This window comes from Rhincodon typus, chromosome 42, assembly GCF_021869965.1.
Source record: "Rhincodon typus isolate 14 chromosome 42, sRhiTyp1.1, whole genome shotgun sequence".
Taxonomy (NCBI): Eukaryota; Metazoa; Chordata; class Chondrichthyes; order Orectolobiformes; family Rhincodontidae; genus Rhincodon; species Rhincodon typus.
In genome coordinates this window covers 6914231-6938521 of record NC_063373.1, presented here as the reverse complement: position 1 = coordinate 6938521, position 24291 = coordinate 6914231, and the positions used below count along the sequence as shown (strand labels likewise).

General features: G+C 46.2%; 1 protein-coding gene across 1 annotated transcript in view; it reads right to left on the bottom strand.

Moving 5' to 3' along the window:
• Positions 1–22622, bottom strand: part of LOC109911284 (gastrula zinc finger protein XlCGF26.1-like) — a 25741-nt gene extending 3119 nt beyond the window's left edge. The window contains exons 1-3 of the mRNA XM_048619303.1: positions 22157–22622; positions 9475–10463; positions 3573–3579 (exon numbers count right to left, since the gene is read on the bottom strand). Of these exons, the coding sequence (XP_048475260.1) occupies positions 3573–3579; positions 9475–10148 (681 nt within the window). The 5' untranslated portion in view covers positions 10149–10463; positions 22157–22622. The remainder of the gene's footprint in view (positions 1–3572; positions 3580–9474; positions 10464–22156) is intronic.
• Positions 22623–24291: the final 1669 nt, after the last annotated feature.

The window sequence follows — 24291 nt, the reverse complement described above, 5'->3', positions numbered from 1 at the left end:
AAGGGGGTAGCCATGGGTACCCGCATGGGCCCAAGCTATGCCTGCCTCTTTGTAGGATACGTGGAACAATCCCTCTACTGAAGCTTCACTGACCCTATGCCCCACCTCTTCCTCCGTTACATCGATGACTGTATCGGCACCGCCTTGTGCTCCCACGAGGAGCCCGAACAGTTCATCCGCTTCACTAACACCTTCCACTCCAACCTTAAGTTCACCTGGACCATCTCCAATACCTCTCTCTCCTTCCTGGACCTCTCTGTTTCCATCTGTGGCAACCACCTGGAAACTGATATCCATTTCAAGCCTACTGACTCCCACAGCTACCTAGAATACACCTCCTCTCCACCTTCCTGCTAAAAGGCCATCCCCTATTCCCAATTCCTTTGCCTCCACCGCATCTGCTCCCGAGATGAGGCATTCCACTCCCGGACATTCCAGATGTCCTCATTTTTCAAGGACCGCAACTTCCCCTCCACAGTGGTCGAAAACACCCTTTACCGTGTCTCTCGCATTTCCTGCAACTCATCCCTCACACCCCCTCCCCTCAATAACAACCAAAACAGAATCCCCCTCGTCCTCACGTACCACCCCACCAACCTCCGGATCCAATGCATCATCCTTCGACACTTCTGCCATCTGCAATCTGACCCCACTACCAAAGACATTTTTCCCTCCCCACCCTTATCTGCCTTCCGAATGGACCACTCTCTCCGTGACTCCCTTGTCCGCTCCACACTCCCCACCACCCCTGGCACTTTTCCCTGCAACCGCAGGAAGTGCTACACCTGCCCCTACACCTCCCATCTCAACCCCATCGCAGGCCCTAAGAAGACCTTCCACATCAAACAAATGTTCACCTGCACATCTGCTAATGTGGTATACTGTATCCGCTGTTCCCATTGTGGCCTCCTCTACATCGGGGAAACCAAGCGGAGGCGTGGGGACCGCTTTGTGGAACACCTACACTCGGTTCGCTACAAACAACTGCACCTCCCAGTCGCAAACCATTTCAACTCCCCCTCTCACTCCTTGGACGACATGTCCATCCTGGGCCTCCTGCAGTGCCACAACGATGCCACCCGAAGTTGCAGGAACAGCAACTCATATTTCGCTTGAGAACCCTGCAGCCCATTTGTATCAATGTGGACTTCACAAGCTTCAAAATCTCCCCTCCCCTGACCAAATCCCAAAACCAGCCCAGCCTATCCCCGTCTCCCTAACCTGTCCGTCCTTCCTCCCACCTATCCACTCCTCCCACCTCAAGCCCCACCCCTATCTCCGACCCACTAGCCTCATCCCGCCTCCTTGACCTGTCCGTCCTCCCTGGACCGACCTATCCCCTCCCTAACTCCCCACCTACACTCAGATTTACTGGCTCCAACCCCGCTTCTTTGACCTGTCTGTCTGCTCTCCACCTATCTTCTCCTCTATCCATCTTCTACCCGCCTCCCCCTCTCTCCCTATTTATTTCAGAATCTCCTTCCCCTCCCCCATTTCTGAAGAAGGGTCTAGGCCCGAAACGTCAGCCTTCCTGCTCCTGTGATGCTGCTTGGCCTGCTGTCTTCATCCAGCTCTACACCTTGTTATCTCAGATTCTCCAACATCAGCAGTTCCTACTGTCCCTGAATGGCTTTGTTGCGGTGATGGGACCACAGGCCTGAAGTACACACACAAGGCTGTTATACTACTCCCCAACATACACAGGGTATTTTCCTCTGCATCTCCCTTCCCCACTTGTCCTGAGGTCTCTGCCATAAAAATTTGATGGTGCTCCGTGAGGCCCTGGTGTCCAATGTACTCCGTGGCAAATGCCTGTTCTTTGTTGTGGCTGCATCCACCGGAACTGTCTGTGATACTTCGGGGTAGTGCACTGCTACCAATCATCCTTATCAACACTGGTTAATGCTACCAAATGGCGAAAGAGGTACAAATTCACTTGAAGTGAGGCTTCGTCTGATAGAGCAGAATCGGTTTATTACCAAGTACACAATAACTAGCTACATCTGAATTACGCGATAGTCTCTCATATGAACTTAGTTTGGATTTAAAAGCAAGTACACATTACTGTTTTGCTGCGCAGCACTTAGAAACTGGTTAGCACCTTCCAGGAACAGCCCTTGATACCTGATATGGATTGCAGTGATTCAAGAAGGCAGCTCACTCCCATTTTCTCAAGGCACTACAGGATGATCCAGCCAGCGACTCCCATATCCTGAGAAATAAAAAGGAGTGCTAATGGACTGAGCTCATATCTTGACATCGTTTAACTCTGAGTGCTGAGTGCCTTACATAACATTGTCTTCACAAGAAGAGAATTTGCAGCCTGCTCTGCCGTTCATTATGAACAAAGCTGATAATCCATCCTTTGATCCGTAAGAACTATATCTGACTCCTTCTTGAAAACATTCAATACTTTTGCCTTACCCACTTTCTGTGGCAGAAAATTCCACAGGCTGACCACGTCCTGAGTGATGAAATTTCTCCTCACCTCAGTTGTATATGGCCTATTCTGTATCCTTAGGCTGTGACCCCTGGTTCAGGCTCCCTGGGCATCGAGAACATCCTTTGTGTGTTGACCCTGTCTAAAAGTCCTGTTAGAATTTTATAGGTTTCTATGAGATTCCTCTTCACCCCTATTCTTCCAGACTCACGAATATAGACCTGACCAATCCAATCTCTCTTCATTGGGGTGATACAGTGGCTCAATGGTTAGCATTGCTGCCTCACAGCACCAAGGAGCTGTGTTTGATTCCACCCTTGGGCAGCTGTCTGTTTGGTGTTTTCATGTCCTTCCGTGTCTGCGTAGGTTTCCTCCCACAGTCCAAAGACGTGCAGGTTAGGTGGATTGGCTATGCTAAACAGTATCGGTTGGCTAGATGGCTGGTTTGCAATGCCAGTAGTGTGGGTTCAATTTCCGCACTGACTGAGGTAACCCTGAAGGTTTCACCTTCTCAACTTTGCCCCATGCCTGAGGTGTGGTGACCAGTAGTCTTTCTCTAAAGAGAGAGCAGCCCTATGGTCTTTGGGACCATGGTGACTTTACTGTCAATCAGCAATATACACAGTGAGAGACCTCTGCCCACCACCATGCCACTCCATTGTTATAGAACAGATCTATTGGTATCTACCAGTAATCACATGGCCATGGAGGGAATGCAACAGAGGTTTATCAGACTACGTCTGGGATTTCATAGAATCTCTACAGTGTGAAAGCAAGTCTTTCAGCCCATCGAGTCCACACTAACTCTCCGAGGAGGATCCCACCCAGACCCACCCTGCTACCCTATCCCTGTAACTCCACATTTCTCACAAGCTCTCACAGGACCAGAATTTTTAGTTTTGTAGTAGCAGGTGTTGCTGGGTCTGTTGCTGTAGTACATGTCTCCCTGCTACCGTCTCCAAGTTTTCTCTTGATTTTTGCCTCCTGGGCTGCTGGAGTTGCATGTGAGACAATCTGTTCACTGAACTTGCCTTTTGCCAAGGGTGTCTTTATGTTACTGTTTAGTAGCTAAATAATCTATTATTCTGTTAAGTTTTCCAATTGAGTTAAAGCTAAGCCAGTTCTTTGCTACATTCTTTCTTTTGTTGTATTTTAACTAGATGTTAACTAAATGTGTTTTACTTCAAATCTGGTAGTTTGACCAATCAGATTATATCTGGGATGCAGCACCACACACTTATCTTTATAATAGGAAAAAGTTAAGGTCTAGAGTATCTTAATATATTTTGAGGGCGTCTGATCTGGTCCATTACAGTCACCATGTCACTGTCACTGTGATTAAATATCGACCATGTATCAAAATTTATGGTAGTTCATCCATTTTACTGCGGATGCTTTGTACATTCAGCTAAAGAGCCTTTATGAATAATTACCGTGAAATTCTCCATCCCTTCCTGTCCCACTCTGCTCACCTTTAGCCATATTACAGTCTGTTGCCTCGACTGTTCTCCTTGGATTCTAAACCTCCCTTCACCCAAATCCTCAGCTCAGGTAACAAACCAGACAGATTAAATAAGCTTTGTTGTTCTGTGGTTTAATTTGGGTCCCAAGTTCTGTTGAAAGGTCGTAATTTCTGGTTTTACCTATAGTGTTAGACCATGACAACTGGATCCTTCCCCTCCCAAGTTTGTCTCGAGCCCTGAGGAGATGTCCTTAAACTTGGCATCAGTCAGGCAACACGACGATCGGAACTCCTGGCCATGGCTATAGGCATCTATCCCCCAGGCTATACTCTCTCCACGAACTACTCACACGTCATACAGGGAGTTAAAGACAGAAATTACTAGAGAAACTCGGCAGGGTCTTGCAGCTTCTGTGAGGAGACAATCAGAGTTAACACTTCCAAACTCAATATAACTCCATTACCATATGGGAATGAGGAATTGTGATGAAGAATAGTCAGCACTCTCAAATTGAAAATTTAATGGAAGTAGGGATAATATTACAGCGTACTTAGGAGGATATTCCTGGGTATACATCCAGGGAAGTTATTTAGGTGGAACTGAAAAATAAGAAAGGGATGATCACCTTATTGGAATTGTACTTTGGACCCCACAATAGTCAGCCGGAAATTCAAAAACAAATTTGTAAGATCTCAGTTATCTGTAAGAATAATAGGGTGGTTATGGTCGGGGATTTTAACTTTCCAAATATAGACTGGGACTGCCATAGTGTTAAGGGCTTGGATGGAGACGAATTTGTTAAGTGTGTACAACAAAATTTTCTGATTCAGTATGCACATGTACCTATTAGAGAAGGAGCAAAACCTGACCTACTCTTGGGAAATAAAGCAGGGCACGTGACTGAGGTGTCAGAGGGGGAGCACTTTGGGGCCAGTGACCACAATTCGATTAGTTTTAAAATAGTCTTGGATAAAAGTTCAAAGATCAAAAACTAAAAGATCAAGTTCTAAGTCGGAGGAAGGCCAGTTTTGAAGGCATTAGGCAAGAACTTTCGAAAGTTGATTGGGGATGGAATTTGCAGGTAAAGGGATGGCTGGAAAATGGGAAGCCTTCAAAAATAAGAGAACGAGAGTCCAAAGACAACATGTTCCTGTCAGGGTGAAGAGCAATGCTGGTCGGTGTAGGAATGCTGAATGACTAGAAAAATTGTGGTTTTGGTCAAGAATAAGAAGGAAGCATACATCAGGCATGGACAGCAGAGATCAAGTGAATCCCTTGAAGAGTGTAAAGGCAGTAGGTGTATGCTTAAGAGGGAAATCAGGAGATCAAAAAAGGGACATGAGATAGCTCTGGCAAATAGGGTTGAAGAGAATCCAAAGGGATTCTACAGATCCATTAAGGACAAAAAGGTAACCAGGGAGAGAATAGGGCCCCTTAAAGATCAGCAAGGCTGCCTATGTGTGGAACCACAGGAGACGGGGGAGATACTAAATGAGTATTTTGCTTCAGTATTTATTGTAAGGATATTGAAGATAGAGAACATGGGGAAATAAACAGTGATATCTTGAAAAATGTCCATACTTCAGAGGAGGTAGTGCTGGATGTCTTAAAATGTGTAAAGGTGGATAAATCCCCAGGACCTGATCAGACGTATCCTAAAACTCTGTGGGAAGCTACAGAAGTGATTACTGGGCCCTTGCTGAGATATTTGTATAATCGATAGCCACGGGTGAGGTGCCAGAAGACTGGAGGTTGGCTAATGTGGTGCCACTACTTAAGACAAGTGGTAAGGAAAAAAACAGGGAACTATAGACCGGTGACCCTGACATTGGTGGGGCAGGTTGTTGGAGGGGAACCCAAGGGACAGGATTTACATGTATCTGGAAAGGGGAGGACTGATTAGGGATAGTAGACATGGCTTCGTGCGTGGGAAATCATGTCTCACTAACTTCATTGAGTTTTTTAAAGAACTAACGAGTATTAATGAGGGCAGAGGAGTGGACGTGATCTATATGGACTTCAGTAAGGCGTTTGACGAGGTTCCTCCTGGTAGACTGGTAATGTTAGATAACATGGGAGAACTAGCCATTTGGATACAGAATGGCTCGAAGGTAGAAGAGGGTGGTGGTGGACAGTTGCTTTACAGACTGGAGTTCTGTGACCAGTGCTGTGCCACAAGAATCAGTGCTGCGTCCACTGCTTTTTGTTATTTATATAAATGATTTGGATGTGAACATAGGAGGTACGGTTAGTAAGTTTGCAGATAACACCAAAATTGGAGGTGTAGTGGACAGTGAAGAAGGTGACCTGAGTTCAACGGATCTTGATCAGACGGGCCAATGGGCCAAGGAGTAGCAGACAGAGTTTAATTTAGATAAATGTGAGGTGCTGCATTTTGGGAAGGCAAATCAGGGCAGGACTTATACACTTAATAGTAAGGTGCTGGGAGTGTTGCTGAACAAAGACCTTGGAGTGCAAGTTCATAGTTCCTTGGAAGTGGAATCACAGGTAGATAGGATAGTGAAGAAGGCATTTGGTACACTCGCCTTTATTGGCCAGTGCATTGAGTATAGAAGTTGGGAGGTCATGTTGCAGCTCTACAGGGACATTGATTCAGACATTTATGGAATACTACGTTCAATTCTGGTCTCCCTGCTATAAGAAGGATGTTGTGAAACTTGAAAGGGTGCAGAAAAGATTTACAGGGCTGTTGCCGAGGCTGGAAGGTTTGAGCTATAGGGAGAGGCTGAATACGGTGGGGCTATTTTCCCTGGAGCATTGGAGGCTGAGGTGTGACCTTATTGAGGTTTATAAAATCATCTATGATCTATGAGGGGCATGGACAAAGTGAATAGGCTAGGTCTATTCTCCAGGGTGGGGGAGTCCAAAACCAGACAGCATAACTTTAAGGTGAGAGGGTAAGGATTTAAAAGGGACCTAAGGGGCATCTTTTTCACACAGAAGGTGGTGTGTGTGTGTGTGGAATGAACTGCCAGAGGAAGTGGTGGAGGCTGGTACAATAACATTTAAAAGGCATCTGGATGGGTATATGAATAGGAAGGGTTGAGGGGGATTTGGGCCAAATGCTGGCAAACAGGACTATATTAATTTAGGATGTCTGGTCGGTATGGATGAATCGGACTAAAGTGTCTGTTTCCATGCTGTACAACTCTTAAGTTATGGGACATTGTGTGATTTAGAATAAAGAGCATAATATGGATTATAGGCAAAGTTAATTTTTATTGCAAATTATTTTCAGTCACAAGTCCTCGAATTGAGGACAAAGATTATAGTGTCTATTATGATAATATCATAGAATGGTTACAGATTTGGTCCACGTGTCCAAAGGGTCTTTTACCAGTCTGCGCAACTCTATAACAAGGATCTTATGTTCTGATTACATTTCAAATGTACAAATCAAAAGTGGGAGTAGACTATTCGGCCTCTTGAGCCTGCTCCACCATTCAATAACATCATGGGTGACTGGACTGCGGCCTCAGCTCCTCCTCAGTTCTACTCTGTATCTCGGGGCTTCCGAAAGTGTGGGTGGGGACCCAAGTGGGGTCGCAATCTGAAGTTTTAGGGTCTCTAGCTCCAGGGAACAATGGCCATTCCTGCTCTCATAGGCCTTCTCCTTCTCCCACCTGCCTCTCTCTCATCCCCCACCAGTCACCAAGGGTTCACAACAACATTCAAGCCTCAAAATTGGGTCACAGTGAGCAAACATAAAGGAAGCACTGCCCTATATCCTTTGATTCCCTGGTCGATAAAAAAATTGATGTAAATCAACCATAAAAATACTTAGTAACCTAACTTACACTGCTCCCAGAAAGAAAAATCCTCCTCATTCTCATCTGAAGTGGGACACCCGTATCTTTAAACTGTGACCCGTGGATCTAGTCTCTCGGACAAGGGGAACATCTCTTCAGTGTCTGCCCCATCAGGGCCCTTTAATGTTTTGTTCATGCTCATTATCACTCTTCTCCAGCTCCTCTCAGTCATCCATTCTGCTTTCAATCCCACTGTGTTTAAGTGTCTCATCACTGCATCTTCAATCTAATCTTAAACCATCCCAGTCTCCTCCTTCCTGACAGTTCCCCCATCTATCGCTGGCTTCATGTTTCCTCTCTCTCCACAGATGAATTTATCATTTCAGTCTTCTCTCAGCAACTTTCTTTGATGCTCCCACAATCTTTAGTGATAACCCCCACCAAGTAGTAGTTTCTGATCCTATATATTTGTCTGTTCAATTTGACCAATACGCTTCCCCATCACAGAACTTTCCATTGCACCACTTCCGATCACCAATTATTCTAACAAACCAATAAACCATCAAGAAAATAAATGGTCTGTTGGCCTGCACTGCAAAAGGGATTACAGTTTTTTAGAATTTTTTTTTAAATTTATTCACGGGATGAGGGCGTCACTGGCTAGGCAGCATTTATTGCCCATCCCTAATTGCCCAGAGGGCAGTGAAGAATCAAACACATTGGCTGTGGGTCTGGAGTCACATGTTGGCCAGACCAGGTAAAGATGGCAGTTTCCTTCCCTACAAGACATTTGTGAACCAGATGGGTTTTTCCAACAATCGAAAGTGGTTTCATGGTCATCATTAGACTCTTAATTCCAGATATTGAATTGAAATTCCACCATCCCATGGCAGGATTCAAACCCTGGTCCACAGAACTTTACCTACATCTCTGGATTAACAGTCCAGCGATTAATATCACTAGACCGTTGCCTCCCCAGTCATAGACATACAGCACAGAAACAGACCCTTCAGTCCAACTTGACCATGCCAACCAGGTTTCCAATCTAAACTAGTCCCATCTGCTTGCATTTGGCCCATATCCCTCCAAACATTTTTTTATTCATGTATTTAGATAAATGTCTTTTAAACATTGTAACTGTACCCATATACAGCACTTCCTCTGGCAATTCATTCCACACACGAACCAAAAAAAATTGCTCCTCATGTCTTTTTTAAATTTTTCCTCCTCTCACCTCAAAAATGTGTCCCCAATCTTGAAATCCCCCACCATAAGGAAGATACACCTGTCATTCACCATATCTATACCACTCATCATTTTATAAACTTCTATTAAGCCACCTCTCAGTGAAAAAAGTCCCAGCCTATCCAGTCTCTCCTTACAACTCAAACCTTCCATACACAGCAACATGCTGGTAAATCTCTTCTGAACTCTCCAGCTTAATAATATCCTTCCTATAACAGGGCAACCAGAACTGGACCCAGTACTCCAGAAAAGGCCTCACCGATGCCCTGTACAACTTCAACATGACGTCCCAACTCCTACATTCAAAAGGTCTGAGCAATGAAGGCAAGGATTAGTGAGCTGATCATTGAAACACAGCTGATTTATCTCATATAACCTGAACATTGACGGATATATTCAGGGATGGGCAATAAATGCTGGCCAGCCAGCGATACCCACGTCCCAACATGCGAATAAAAAAAAATCTCAGTCATTGGACTCATTAACATCAACATAGCAAACGCTAACCATCTCAATGAAGGTTTTTAACAGCAAAATCCAGTCCTGGCACTGTCACTTGTGAACTCGCTGGTGAGTGCGCAGGGTGGATGATCGGGTGAATCTCTTCTCGCACACTGAGCAGGCAAACGGTTTCTCCCCCGTGTGACCTCGCTGGTGCGTCAGGAGGTGCGTTGACTGAGTGAACCCCTTCCCGCACTCGGTGCAGGTGAATGGCCTCTCTCCGGTGTGAACACGATGGTGCTTCCTCAGGGTGGAAGCATCACTGAAGCCCTTCCCACACTTGGGGCAGGTGAATGGCCTCTCCCCGGTGTGAACTCGCTGGTGCGTCAGCAGGGATGACGAATCGCCAAATCCCTTCCCGCAATCGGAGCAGGTGAATGGCCTCTCCACGGTGTGACTTCGCCGCTGGTGTGTCAAGAGGTTGGATGAATCAAGGAACCCTTTCCCACACTCAGAGCAGGTGAACGGTCTCTCTCCAGTGTGAACCCTCTGGTGCTTGCGCAGACTGGATGAATCACTGAACGCCTTCCCACAGTCTAAGCAGATGAACGGCCTCTCCCCAGTGTGAAGCCGCTGGTGTGTCTGCAGATTGCACGCGGCAGTGAATCCCTTCCCACACTCGAAGCAGGTGAATGGCCTCTCCCCGGTGTGACTGCGTCGATGGATTTCCAGCAGAGATGGCTGTTTGAATCCTTTCCCACAGTCCCCACATTTCCATGGTTTCTTCATTGCTCTGCTATTCTTGTATTTCTCCAGATCCAGCCATGAGTTGTATCCTCACCCTCAAACACAGTTTTCCCCTCTGTAAATGCCTTTTAAGTTTAGGTAACTAATTAAAGTTCTTTCCACAATCAGTTCACTAGTACATCGCATTCAGGTGTGTCTCGAAGTGGTTTTTCCAGTCACACTGATATTGAAAATATTTTCCCATCCCTCTTCAAAGTGCGATGATATTCAGATGCCGATGAATCAAGTGTCTGTCTGTTATCACCATGTTACTTTCTTTTGCATTTCTCGTCTGCAAATTTTACCGTTTCTGATACCCTGCAAAAGAAGGTTACAAAAGTCATGACAAGATTGAAATTCACAACAAACAACTCCAGGTTCCATACTGAAAACAAAACAAAAAAATGCTGGAGATCACAATGGATCATCAGAAGAGTCATCTCGACTCAAAATGTTAGCTTGCATTCTCTCCATGGATGCTGCCTGACCCACTGCAAACCCCAGCACAATTCGTTTTCAGTACAGATTCCAGCATCTGCAGTAATTTACCCCTCCAGTTTCCATACAACTTGAACAACTTTTCCCCTCTTTATGAGCAGGTCAGTACAGTGGTTGGCATTGCTGCCTCACAGCGCCAGGGACCCAGGTATGACTTCAACTTCGGGCAACTGTCTGTGTGGAGTTTGCACATTCTCCCTGTGTCTGCGTGGATTTTGTCCCACAGTCCAAAGGTGTGCGGGTTAGGTGGATTGGCCATGCTAAATTGCCCATAGTGTTCAGGGATGTGTACATGAGGTGGATTAGACATGGGAAATGCACGGTGACAGGGAAAGGGCAGACGGATGGGTAGGATGATCTTCAGAGGGGTGACGTGGCCTTGTTGGGCCAAATGGCCTGTTTCCACACTGTAGGGATTCTATGAGGGCCCTTCACCTTACTTTAAGACAGTGCCATTACCTGGCCAGCTCCAACAATCCTCCACTTCATTAATGTCCTGCATTGCAACCTCTTTAGCATCCCATCCCACTTTGACCTGCCTACTGTCAACAAGTTCTTCCCCCTCTTCACAAGCCCCTTGTCGAACCCTTAAAATCTTTTCCTTAAACTCGCTGCTCCTGCATCCGTCCTTCTGTTGCTCACTCACAGTGCAACAGAAGGTTTGGTCCAAATCACAATTAACTTCCTCCACAAATTCTGAAACAAAATTCATCTTTCTCCTGGGAAGAAAAAATGCATTCTGTTAATAATTGTTCCAGCTGCAATCAAATCTAACCTCCTCGGTGTGAAACTCCTGCACAAAAAAACAGCACACCATCCACCTTGAGAAGAAAGCAGAGTTAACGTTTGGAGTTTGTTTTTGTTTCACATCTCCAACATACACACTTCTTTGTTTGATCCACCTCGGCTCTGGCCTCCCACCTCGAGGATGCACAGTCCCCACGTCCTGTGATTGGTTGGAGGGACGCTTGGCCCTCCGCCGTCGTCCATTGGCGGACAGCCCCGTCAATCATTGTCCGTCCGCGTCAGGAGTCGGCGTGGCCACCGCACGCCGCGCTCTGTGATTGGTTAAGAGGGAAACAAGCGGATCCGCTCTCCATTGGCGAATCTATCCGTCAATAATGTGTCGTCGATGCTTGACCGTCACAGTCGGCTTCGACGATCGCGAAGGTCGGGAGTGGAAGCCCGACATCTGTGATTGGCTGGAGGCCCGGTTCCGCCCATCATTGATCTATGGAACCTAACGTCATCACACGTCCACCACATGCAATTGGACTCCGGAAATGGGCCGTACACACGGGCATCTGTGATTGGTGGGATAACAAGAATACCATTCGCCATTGGGCAAGAACATCCGTCAATCATTCCGCTTCGCCGCCCGCCTATTAAGTTCGATTGCCTCAATATGGAGGACCGGCGGGGGGGATTCCGGGCAAATTGGAGAGGCGGGAAGAGAGAAAGGAAGACGCAGCAAGCGACGACGAGACACGGTCTTCTTCGACGCTAAGTGCTAGCTCAACTCTCGCTTTGTCAGCACTCAGCAGGCTGCCGGCTCGCGTTAACATGGAAACCGGCCGCCATTTTGAAGGACCACAGGTGAGGTCAGGGCGCATGCGCTACCGCCGTCTCGTTCCGGGGACAATCGGTGGGCGGGGCTTCGGGGTCTGTTGTTGCAACTTTGCCAAGGAAGCCATTCAGCCCATCGTCCGATTGATGGCTTTTGCACACCTCTACTCATATATTCTAGCCCTAAGAAAGTAAACTGTCTTGAAACTTTAAATCATGATTAAGACTGATAAACGTACATCTTGCGTTCCCTGCACATAAATGCTTTCGGAGTATTTCAATCATTTTCTTTTTTTTTAAACCGTACTCTAGACAAGTTTCACTTGTGAAGAAGATCAGAGTCTGGTAGACATCGCCTCTTGTTTCCTTGCACTATGATGCTTAAAATCTGATTTTATTTTCATTTTGTTCTGTCGCCTTTCTGTTGAAAATTTCCAGTTGCAAACCGTTTCCCACCACCCCTCTCCCCGACGTGGGAACAGGAGTAGGCCATTCAGCCCCTCAAGCCTGTTCCACCATTCAATAAGATCATGGCTGATCTGTCGCCTAACCCCATATACCTGCCTTTGGCCCATATTCCTTAATACCTTTGCTTAACAAGAAAAATGTATCTCAGATTTAAAATTAACAACTGATCGAGCATCCACTGCCATTTGTGCAAGGGAGTTCCGCACCTCCGTCACACATCGTGTATAGAAGTGCTTCCTAACATCTCTCCTGACTGGTTTGGTCCTAATTCATAGACTATTCTCCTTTGCTCTGGAATCCCCAACCAGTGGAAATAGTTTATCATTGTCAACCCAGTCTTTTCCTGTTAATATCTTGAAAATGTCAATCAGATCACTACTTAACCTTCCAAGTTCTAGAGAAAACCGGCCTAATGTGTATAATCTATCCTCACAACTTAACCCCATGAAGTCCAGTTGTCATTTTTGTAAACCTACATTGTACTCCCTCCAAAGCCAATATATCCTTCCTCAGGTGTGGTGCCCAGATCTGCTCTCAGCCCTCCAGGTGGGGTCTAACCAGGGTTTTGTATAACTACAACATGACTTCTGCATCCTCATACTCCGGCCTTATAGACAGAAAGGCTAGCATTCTATTAGCCTTCTGGATTATTTTATGTACTGTTTGTGACATTTTAAATATCTTGGTAACTTTATGCTATCATCTACACTGTTTATAATACTGCCTAACTTTGTATCATCAGGAAAATTTGGATATATGATTTTCTATGCCATTATCCAAGTCATTAAATGGCTCAGTTGTTAGTACTGCTGTCTCACAGTGTCACGGACCCAGTTTCGATTCATGCCTTGGGTGACTGTGTGGAGTTTGCAAATTCCCTCAGTGTCTGCATGAGTTTCCACTGGGCTCCAGTTTCCTCGCACAGTCCAAAGATGTGCAGGTTAGGTGGATTGGCCATGATAAATTGTCTCATAGTGTCCAGAAATGTGCAGGCTAGGTGGATTAATCATAGAATCATAGAATCCTTACAGTGTGGAAACAGGCCATTCAGCCCAACTAGTTCACACCACCCCTCCGAACAGCATCCCACCCAGACCCATTCCCCTACCCCTGATTTCCCTATGTCTAACCCACCTAACCTAAACATCCCTGGGCACTATGGGCAATTTAGCATGGCCAATCCATCTACCCTGCACATCTTTGGACTGTGGGAGGAAACTGGAACACCCGGAGGAAACCCACGCAGACACAGGGAGAATTTGCAAACTCCACACAGACAGAACCTGAGGCTGGAATCGAACCTGGGTGGGGTGACGCCGTGGGATCCACCGTGGGATGCTTTTGGAGGGTCAGCGTGGACTTGATGGGCCAAATGGCCTGCTTCCACTCTGTAGGGATTCTACGATTCTAATGTGAAAAATTAAGGCACTAACACTGATCCCTGTATTTTTCCCTGAAATAGAACAATACAGCACTGGAACAGGCCCTCCAAGCCTGTGCCACCACATTTTGCCTTTCAACATTAAAACTGTCTTCACTTACAGAATCCGTATCCCTCTGTTCCCTTCCTATTCATGTATTCATCCAGGTGTTTCTTGAATGCCGCTCTTGTGTCTGCTTCCACCGCCTCCTCTGACAGCACGTTCCAGGCACTCACCACCCTTTATGTGAAAAACTTGCTTTGTACATCTTTTTTAAACATCCACCCCTAGCTGCACCTTGAACCTGTGTCCCCTAGTAATTGACCCCTCTGCCCTGGGAAAAAGCCTCATACTTCCCATTGTATCCACACCATTCACAATCTTTTAAACTTCTGTCAGGTCGCCCTCTCAACCTCCTGCGTTCCATTCTATCCGACCTTTCTTCATAGCTAAAATCCCCCATAGCAGGCAACTCCTGGTAAACCTTTTCTGTACCCTCTCCAAAGCCTCCACATCCTTTCGGTAGTGTGGGCGTGACAGAACTGCATGCAATATTCCAACTGTGGCCTAACTAAAATTTCTATAAAGCTGCAGCATAACTTGTCTGTCCTTATACTCATTGCCCCTTCCAATGAAGGCAACCGTGCCATAGCCCTTTTTTACTACCTTATCTACCTGCGCTGCCACCTTCAGTGATCTGTGGTCCTGTACACCCAGATCCCTCTGCATATCAATACTCCTAAGGGTTTTGCCGTTCACTGTATAATTCCCACCCGTACTGGACTTTCCAAAATGCATCACTTCACATTTGTCTGGATTAAACTCCATCTGCTATTTTTGTACCCATGCCTCCGACTGATCCATATCCTGCTGTATCCCCTGACTATCTGCAACTCCACCAATCTTTGTATCGTCCACAAACTTACTAATTCGACCAGCCATGTTTTCCTCCAAATCATTTATGTAGACCGTGGACAGCAGAGGTCCCAACACTGATCCCTATGGAACACTACTAGTCACAGCCTTCCATTCTGAAAAGCATCCTTCCACCACTACTCTCTAACTCCTATGACTAAGCCAGTCCTGTACCCATCTTGCCAACTCACCCCAATACCATGTGACTTCACCTTTTGTACCAGTCTGTCATGTGGGACCACGTTAAAGGCATTACTGAAGTCCATGTAGACAACATCAACTGCTCTTCTCTCATCATCTTCGTCACCTCTTCAAAAAAACTCAATCAAGTTAAGGAGGCACGACCTCCCTGGTACAAAACCATGCTGTCTATCGCTAATAAGTCCATTTGCTTCTAAATGCATATGGATCTTGCCCCTGAGAATCTTTTCCAACAATTTCCCTACCACCAACGTGAGGCTTACAGGCCTGTAATTTCCTGGATTATCCCTGCTATCCTTCTTAAACAATGGGACAACATTGGCTATTCTCCAGTCCTCTGGGACTTCACCTGTGGCCAAAGAGGATACAAAAATGTCTGTCAATGCTCCAGCAATTTGTTTTCTTCCCTCGCCCAATATTGTGGGATAGATCCCATCAGGACCATGAACTTATATACCTTAATACTTTTTAAGGCGCATAACACCTCTTCCTTTTTAATAGAAACTTGGCTTAGAGACTTGACATTCCCTTACCTGAGATCATCCTCCACCTATTCTCTCTCTTTGATGAATACTGACACAAAGTGTTTATTTAGGACTTCATCTACCTCTTCTGGCTCCACATATAAATTTCCTCCTTTGTCCTTGAGTGAGCCAACCCTTTCCATAGTTACTCTCTTGCTTTTGACAGATGTATAAAATGCTTTGGGATTCATGGCTGCACAGGCCTGTGGAGGCTAAGTCGTTGAGGGCATTTAAGACAGAGCTAGGTAGGTTCTTGATTCATAAGGGGATTCAAGGGTTATGGTGAGAAGACAGCAGAATAGGGTTGAGAAACATATCAGTCATGATTGAATGGTGGAGCAGACTCAATGGGCCAAATGGCCCATTTCTGCTCCTATATCTTATGGTCTTAGTAGACTTGCTTCTTCATTCCAGGTTTTTACTGAATTCAAGTTTCACCATCTGCCGTGATCCATTTCCACACAATGTTAAAATAAAACAGAACTGTGGATTCCGAAGATCCAAAGCAAAAAAAAACGCAAACTGCTAGAGTCATTCAGTGGGTCCAGCACCGTCTATCAAGAGAAAGCAGAGTTTTGAGACGTTAACTCTGCTTTCTCTCCACAGACGCTGCCAGACCTGCTGAGTTTCTCCAGCAATTTCTGATTTGTCCATGGGATAATTAGCCTGGGCTTCATAATTACTTGTCCAATGATGTTCTCACCACACATCCAAAGGTAACAGTGCTGAGCTGATCCTGAACACACAGGATGTAACTATGCTTAACTGGGCCAAGTTTACACTGAACTTAAAACATATTGAGCATCAGCAGTCCACATACGTGTCCGTGTTCATTTTGACTGACACAACTTCATGGGAAAAGTTCACTGCTAACTGGACCAGTTCAAGGTTATTGGGACCATCTCCCTACTTGCCTTTGAACTTGCTTGGCCATTTCAGAGGGCAGTTTGGCGTCACTCAGGTGGCTGAAGGTCTGGAGTCACGTATAGGCCACACCAGTTAAAGATGACAGATTTCATGAAAGGACAGTCAACTGCGATTACGAGGTCGCCTTGAGGCTAACTTTCTATTCCAGATTTAGACTGAATTCCAATTTCACCAACGTGAGATTCGAACCCAGAACAGTAACCTGGGCTCCTGGATAACTAGCGTCGTACAGCAGGACAGCATGGAAACAGATCCTTTGATCCAACTCATCCATGCAGACCAGATATCCCAAATTAACCTAGTCCTATTTACTAGAACTTGGCCCATATCCCTCTTAAACCCTTCACATTCATGTACCCATCCAGATGCCTTTTAAATGTTGTAATTGTACCAGCCTCCAGCACTTCCTCTGGCAGCTCATTGGACACACATACCACCCTCTGCACGAAAATGTTGCTCCTTAGGTACCTTTTAAATCTTTCCCCTCTCACTTTAAACCTATACCCTCTAGTTTTGGACTCCCCTGCCCTGGGAAAAAATATTGTCTATTTACCCTTTCCATGCCCCTCATGATTTTATAAACTTCAATAAGGTCACCCTTCAGCCTCCGACGCTCCAGGGAAAATAGCCCCAGCCTATTCAGCCTCTGTCTATAGCTCAAACCCTCCAACCCTGGCAACATCCTTGCAAATCTTTTCTGAACCACCCTTTCAAGTTTCACAACATCCTACCTATAGCAGGATATTCTAGTCACTCGACCATTATGTCACGACCTCCCATCGCAAGATGGTCACAGCAGATGTTTGGCTGATTGTAATCATTGCTGGCACTCCTGGAGCAACCGTATTCCCTAGTTTTACCTCTTGGCTCCTGCAATTGTTCCTTCTTCAGGTAATTATCCAATTCCCTTGGGAAAGCCACAGCTGAATCAGCCTCCAGCACCCTCCCTGACTATATATCTCACACCGGTCCACTCGCTGCGTAAAAGCGGCTATTTCTGACACTGCTTTCTTTTGCCAATCACCTTTAAGTATTGTCCTCAGCTTCTCAATGGCTTCCAACAGTGAGAGCAGTTTCTCTCCATCTGCTCCATTCAGACCTCCTTAAGCAAATCTCTCCTCGGTTTTGCTTTCTCCAAGGAGAACCCTACCAGCTTCTCCAATCCACCCACGAGCCTGAAGTTCCTCATCCCTGAAATCCCATGATTCGTTTTCTAGACCCAGTGGGCCGAGGAAGGCAGGTGGAGTGTAATTTAGACAAATGTGAGGTGTTACATTTTCCTAAGGCAACCCAGGGCAGGACTTATACAGTTAGTAGTAGGGCCTTGGGAGGTGTTGCTGAACAAAGAGACCCAGGGTTTGTAGAAACACAAACATGGAAAAATAGGCGGAGTAGCCATTTGGTCCTTCAAGCCTGCACCAGCCATTCAATATGGTCATGGCTGATCATGCAATCTCAGTATCCCACTCCTGCTTTCTCTCTGTATCCCTTGGTCTCTTTAGCCGCAAGGGCCATGTCCAGCTCCTTCTTCAGGATATGTAATGGACTAGCCCCAACAGCTTTCTGTGGGAGAGAATTCCACAGGTTCACAACTGTCTGACTAAAGAAATTCTTCCACAACTCAGTCCTGAATTACTTACCCCTTTATTCTTAGACTGTGACCCCTAGTTCTGGACTTCCCCAGCATTGGAACATTCTTCCCGCACCTAGCCTGTCCAGTCCTATCAGGATTTTACATGTATCTATGAGATTCCCCCCCTTCATTCTTCTAAATTCCAGCGAATACAAGCCCAGTCAATCCAGTCTTTACTTATATGTCAGTCCTACCATTCTGGGAATCTGTCTGGTGAACCTTCGCTGGAATCTCTCAACAGCGAGAATCCCATTCCTCAGACTACGTCACCAAGACTGCACACAATACTCGAGGTGTAGCCTCACCAAGGCCCTGTATAACTGCAGCAAGACATCCTTACTCCAATACTCAAATCCTCTCACTATGAAGGTCAGCATGCCATTAGCTTTCCGCACTGCCTGTTGCATCTGCATGCCAACCTTCAGTGACTGTTTCACCATGATACCCAAGTCTCGTTGCACCTCACCCTTTCCTAAACTGCCACCATTCAGATAATAATTTGCCTTCCTGTTTTTGTGACCAAAGTGGATAACCTTACATTTATTCACATTATATTGCATTTGCCATGCATTTATCCACTCAGCCAGCCTGTGCAAGTCACCCTGCAGCCTCTTAGCACCCTCCTCACAGCCCACACTGCCACCCGGCTTAGTGTCGTCTGCACATTTGGAGATTGTGTATTCAATTCCTTCGTCCAAATCATTAAGGGTATAGAGTGTACAGCTGGGGTTCCAGCACTGAACCCTGCAGTACCCCACTCGTCATTGCCTGCTGCTCTGAAAAGGACCTGTTTATTCCAACTCCCCGCTTCCTGTCTGCCAACCAGTTCCCTATCCATATCAATACATTACCTCTCATATCATGAGCTTTACTTTTCCTCACTAATCTCGTGTGGAACCTTGTCAAAAGCCTTTTGAAAGTCCAGATACACAACTTCTATTGATTCACCCGTGTCCACTCTACTGGTCACGTCCTCAACAAATTCCAGAAGGTTTGTCGAGCATGATTTCCCTTTAGTGAATCCATGCTGACTCGGTGACGATTCTGTCACTGCTTTCCAAATGCTCAGTTATTATGTCCTTAGTGATTGACTCCAGCATTTTCCCCACCATCAATGTCAGGTTAACCAGCCTATAGTTGCCCATTTCCTCTCTTCCCTCCTTTCTTTAATAAGTGGGGTAACATTAGCTACCCTCCAGTCCATTGGAACTCTTCCAGATCTACAGTATGCTGGAAAATGATCACCAATGCATCCACTATTTCCAGGGCCACTTCCTTAAATACACTGGGATGCAGAGCATCAGGACCTGGGGAATTATCAGGGTTTTAATCCCATCGATTTCCCCAATACCATTTCCTGACTAATAAGGATTTCCTTCAGTTCCTCCTGTATGCTTGACCCTCTATCCCCTCGCATTTTCTGAAGGTTATTTGTGTCCTCCTTAGTAAAGACCGAGCCAAAGTATTTGTTCAGCTGGTCGGCCATCTCTTTGTTATCCGTTATGAATTCACCTGATTCTAAGTGCAAGGGACCTACATCTGTCTTCACCAGTCTTTTTCTCTTCACATATCTATGGAAGCTTTTGCAGCCAGTTTTTATGTTTTCCACAAGCTTACTTTCATATTCTATTTTCCCTTTCCGAATTAAACCCTTTGTCCTCTCCTGCTGAATTTCAAATTTCACCCAGTCCTTAGGATTGCTGCTTTTTCTGGCCAATTTATGTGCCTCCTCTTTTGGCTTTAACACTAACCCCAAGTTTCCCTTGTTTTCCGCGGTTGAGCCGCCATCCCTGTTTTACTTTTACGCTAGATAAGGATGTACAATTGTTGAAGTTCATCCATGAGTATTTTAAGTGTCTGCCATTCCCTAAACACCGTCGACCCTTTAAGTATCCTTGGCCAGCTTATCCTAGCCAATGCATGCCTCTTACCGTCAAAGTTATCTTTCTTTAAATTCACCGCACAAGTTTCAGATTTAACTGTGTCACTCTCCACCTTAATGAAGAATTCTACCATATCATGGTCACTCTTCCCCAAAGGATCTCACACCACAAGGTTGCAAATTAATCCTCTCATTACACAGTGCCCACTCTAGGATGGCCTGCTCTCTAGTTGATCGTCAACATATTGGTTAAGGAAGCCATCCCTCATACATTCCAGGACATTCTCCTCCATCGCATTGCTACCAGTTTGGTTAGTCCAATCATTGTGTCGATTGAAGTCACCTATAATATCTGCTGTACCCTTACTGCATACATCTCTAATTTTCTGTTTGATACAGTCCCCAACATCACAACTACTGTTTGATGGTCTGTACACAATTCCCACGAAAGTCTTTTTCCCTTTGGTGTTCCGCAGCTCCGCCCATACTGATTCCACATCGTCCAGGCTAATGTCCTCGCTTACTATTGTGTTAGTCTCCTCCTTAACCAGCAACGCTACCCCACCTCCCTTTCCTTTCTGTCTATCTTTCCCAAAAGTTGAATTACCGTCGAGGTTGAGTTCCCATCCTTGGTCACTCTGGATCTAGGTCTCCATGATGCCAATTACATCATATCCATTAATAACTATCTACACAGTTAATTCATCCACCTTATTACAAATACTCCTCGCATTGAGACACAGAGCCTTCAAGCTCATTTCTTTTTTTGACATTTATTGCCCTTTTAGAATCGTTGTGAAATGTGGCCATTTTTGATTTTTGTCTATGGTTTCTCTGCGTTTCACTTTCACTTTTTCCCCTTACTGTCTTTTGTTTCTGTCCCTACTTTCCTTCCCTCCGACTTCCTCCATTAGTTCCCATCCCCCTGCCGTGTTAGTTTAAACCCTCCGCAACAGCTTTAGCAAACACTGTCCCCAGGACATTGGTTCCAGTCCTGGCCAGATGCAGACTGTCTGGTTTGTACTGGTCCTACCTTCCCCAGAACCGCTTACAAACTCCCAGGAATTTGAATCCCTCCCTCTTGCACCACCCTTCAAGTCACGTATTCATCTTAGCTATCCTGCCATTCTGAATCTGAGTAGCACGTGGCACTGGTAGCAATCCCAAGATTACTACTTTTGAAGTGCTACTTTTGAGTTTAACTCCTAACTGCCTGAATTCAGCTTGTAGAACCTCATCACTCTTTTTACCTGTATCGTTGGTGCCTATAAGCACCACGACAGCTGGTTGTTCACCCTCCCCCTCCAGAATGTCCTGCAGCTCCTCCTGAGACATCCTTGACCCTTGCACCGGGCAGGCAACGTAACATCCTGGACTCACGTTTGCAGCCACAGAATTGCTATCTATTCCCGTTACAATTGAAGCCCCTCTCACTATAGCTCTACCACTATTTTTCCTGCCCTCCTGGGCAGCAGAGCCAGACACAGTACCATGAATCCGGCTGCTGCCACCTTCCCCAGGTGAGCCATCTCCCCCTACACTATCCAAAACGGTGTATCTGTTTTGGAGGGAGGTGATCACTGGGGACGCCAGCACTACTGTCCTGCTCTTCCTCTGTCTGTTGGTCACCCATTCCCTACCTTTCTCAGCAATTTTTATCTGAGGTGTGGCTAACTTATGGAACGTGCTATCCACGATTCCCTAAGCCTCGCGGACATTCCAAAAGCGAATCCTGCCGCGGCTCCAGAGCCATCAAGCGGTCAACAGGAGCTGCAGCTGGGGACACTTCCTGCCCATGAATGAGTCCAGGCCATCAGTACGGTCCCCTGAGTTCCCACATTGCACAGCAGGAGGAGCATGAGACGGGTCAGGGATCTCCTGCCACTACTTAACCCTCAAATTAACAACAGCGGCAAAGCGAAGAGAAAAATAAGACAGAAGAGAAACTACTCATCAGTCACCAGCCACTCACTTACCTGCTGCCTGTGACTTCACGATTAAACTTGCTTCTGATTCTCCTTTACCCTCATGTCTTCAGGAGCTGCAGTAGTTTGCTCCTCTTCCGACTGCCTTACCTCACTGCTGTTTGACCTCCTCACTGGTATTCACTTAAGCCTACACTGAAAACCTCCAGCAGCACTTCCACCCCAAAATGGCCGCTCCGCTAAAGCTTGCCTTCCTCTTATTCACTCCTGGGCAGTCGCTGGTGACTGAGACGACTCCTCCCAGAATCCTTCTCAGCAGTGCCCTCTGTTTGGGTGCATAGTTCCGTGAAAGATGCGTCACAGGTAGACAGGGTGGTCAAGAAGGTGTTCAGCCACTTAGCTTCATTGCTCAGAGCTTTGAGTATAGGAGTTGGGACGTCATGTTCGGTTGAACAAGACGTTGGTGAGGCCTCTTTTGGAATACTGCACGCGGTGCTGGTTGCCCGGTTATAGGAAGGCTATTAAACTGGAAAGGGTTCAGAAAAGATTTACAAGGACGTTGCTGGGAATGGAGGGTTTGAGTTATAAGGAGAGGCTGGGACTTTATTCACTGGAACATAGGAAGTTGAGGAGTGACCTCAGAGGTTTATAAAATCATGAGGGATATTGATAAAGTGAATCGCATGTGTTGTTTCCCTAGGGTGGGGGATTTCAAGACTAAGGGGGGCATAGTTTTAAGGTGAGAGGAGAAAGATTTATTATTCAATTGGAGAGGGTTCAGATTTACAAGGATGCTTCCGGGGACTGAAGGGTTTGAGTTATAGGGAGTGGCTGAATAGGCTGGGGCTTTTTTGTCCCTGAAGTGTCAGAGGCTGAGGGGTGACCTTTAAAGAGGTTTCTAAAATCATGAGGGGTGTGGATAGGGTGAATAGTCAAGGTCTTTTTCCGAGGGTGGAGATGGGGAGAGGGAGTCCAAAACTGGAGGACATGAGTTTAAGGAGAGAGAGGGATATGATTTAAAAAGTACCCGAGGGGTAGCTTTTTCACACAGAAGGTGGTGCATGAAAGGAAGGAGCTGCCAGAGGAAGTGGCAGAGGGCGGGTACAAATTACAACATTTGAAAGGCATCTGGATGGGTACATGAATAGGAAGGGCCAAATGCTGACGAATGGGATTAGGTCAGATTGGCTGTCTGGTCAGCGCAGAGGGTTTGGACAAAGGGTCTGTTTCTGTGACTCTATGGACACTCTCTACTGCCTTCACATCCTTTTGAAACTGTAGTGCCTGCATTTGAACACAACACTCCCACATGACAGGGAGTAAGAATATCACAAAGGTTCAGCTTGACTCCCTTGCTTTTCTGTTTTTTGTCTCCATTAAGAAAGCCAAGGATACCACAAGATTTTCCAACAGCCTGTAAAGGTGCACTGAAGGGCCAATCGGGCATATGTAAACCTGAAAGCCAACAAGGACTTGGCACACAAATGGTCAAACATCGTTTGTTTATTTAACAGAGCCGGATTATTGATCTCCGGGTCGTTTATTGAGCTCATTAACAGAAGCAGAAGCAGAAGCAGAGCCAGCTGTCACAGAATGAAGCTCGGTTCTGCCCTGGATGTTTCAAACAGACGCAATAACAGCAGAATCCAACCCCTTGTACACTCGTTGGTGGCTGAGCGTGGGAGGAGACGGAGTCCCTTCCCACCTGGGAGCAGGGAAACTGCCTCTCTCCCGTGTCATCATCACATCACAGCAGATTCAACAACTGTCAAACCTCTTCGCACAGCGAGAGCAGCTGAATTACAACCCACTCAGTGTGAAGTCATAGAATCCTTACAGTGTGGAAACAGGCCATTCAGCCCAGCAAGTCCACACTGACTCTCCTCCTCCCTACCCTATTCCTGTAACCCTGCATTCCCCATGGCTAATCCACCTAGCCTGCACATCCTGGGCAGCTTAGCATGGCCAATCCATCTAACCTGCACTTCTTTGGACTGTGGGAGGAAACCCGAGCACCCGGGGGAAACCCACGCAGAATGTGCAAACTCCCCACAATCGCTCGAGGGTGAAATCGAACCTGGGTCCCTGGCGCTGTGAGGCAGCAATGCTAACCACTGAGCTACCAGCTCATTCAACCTTTAAAAGTCACCACTAGCACATTAGGCCATTAAAAGGAAGGGTCTCCA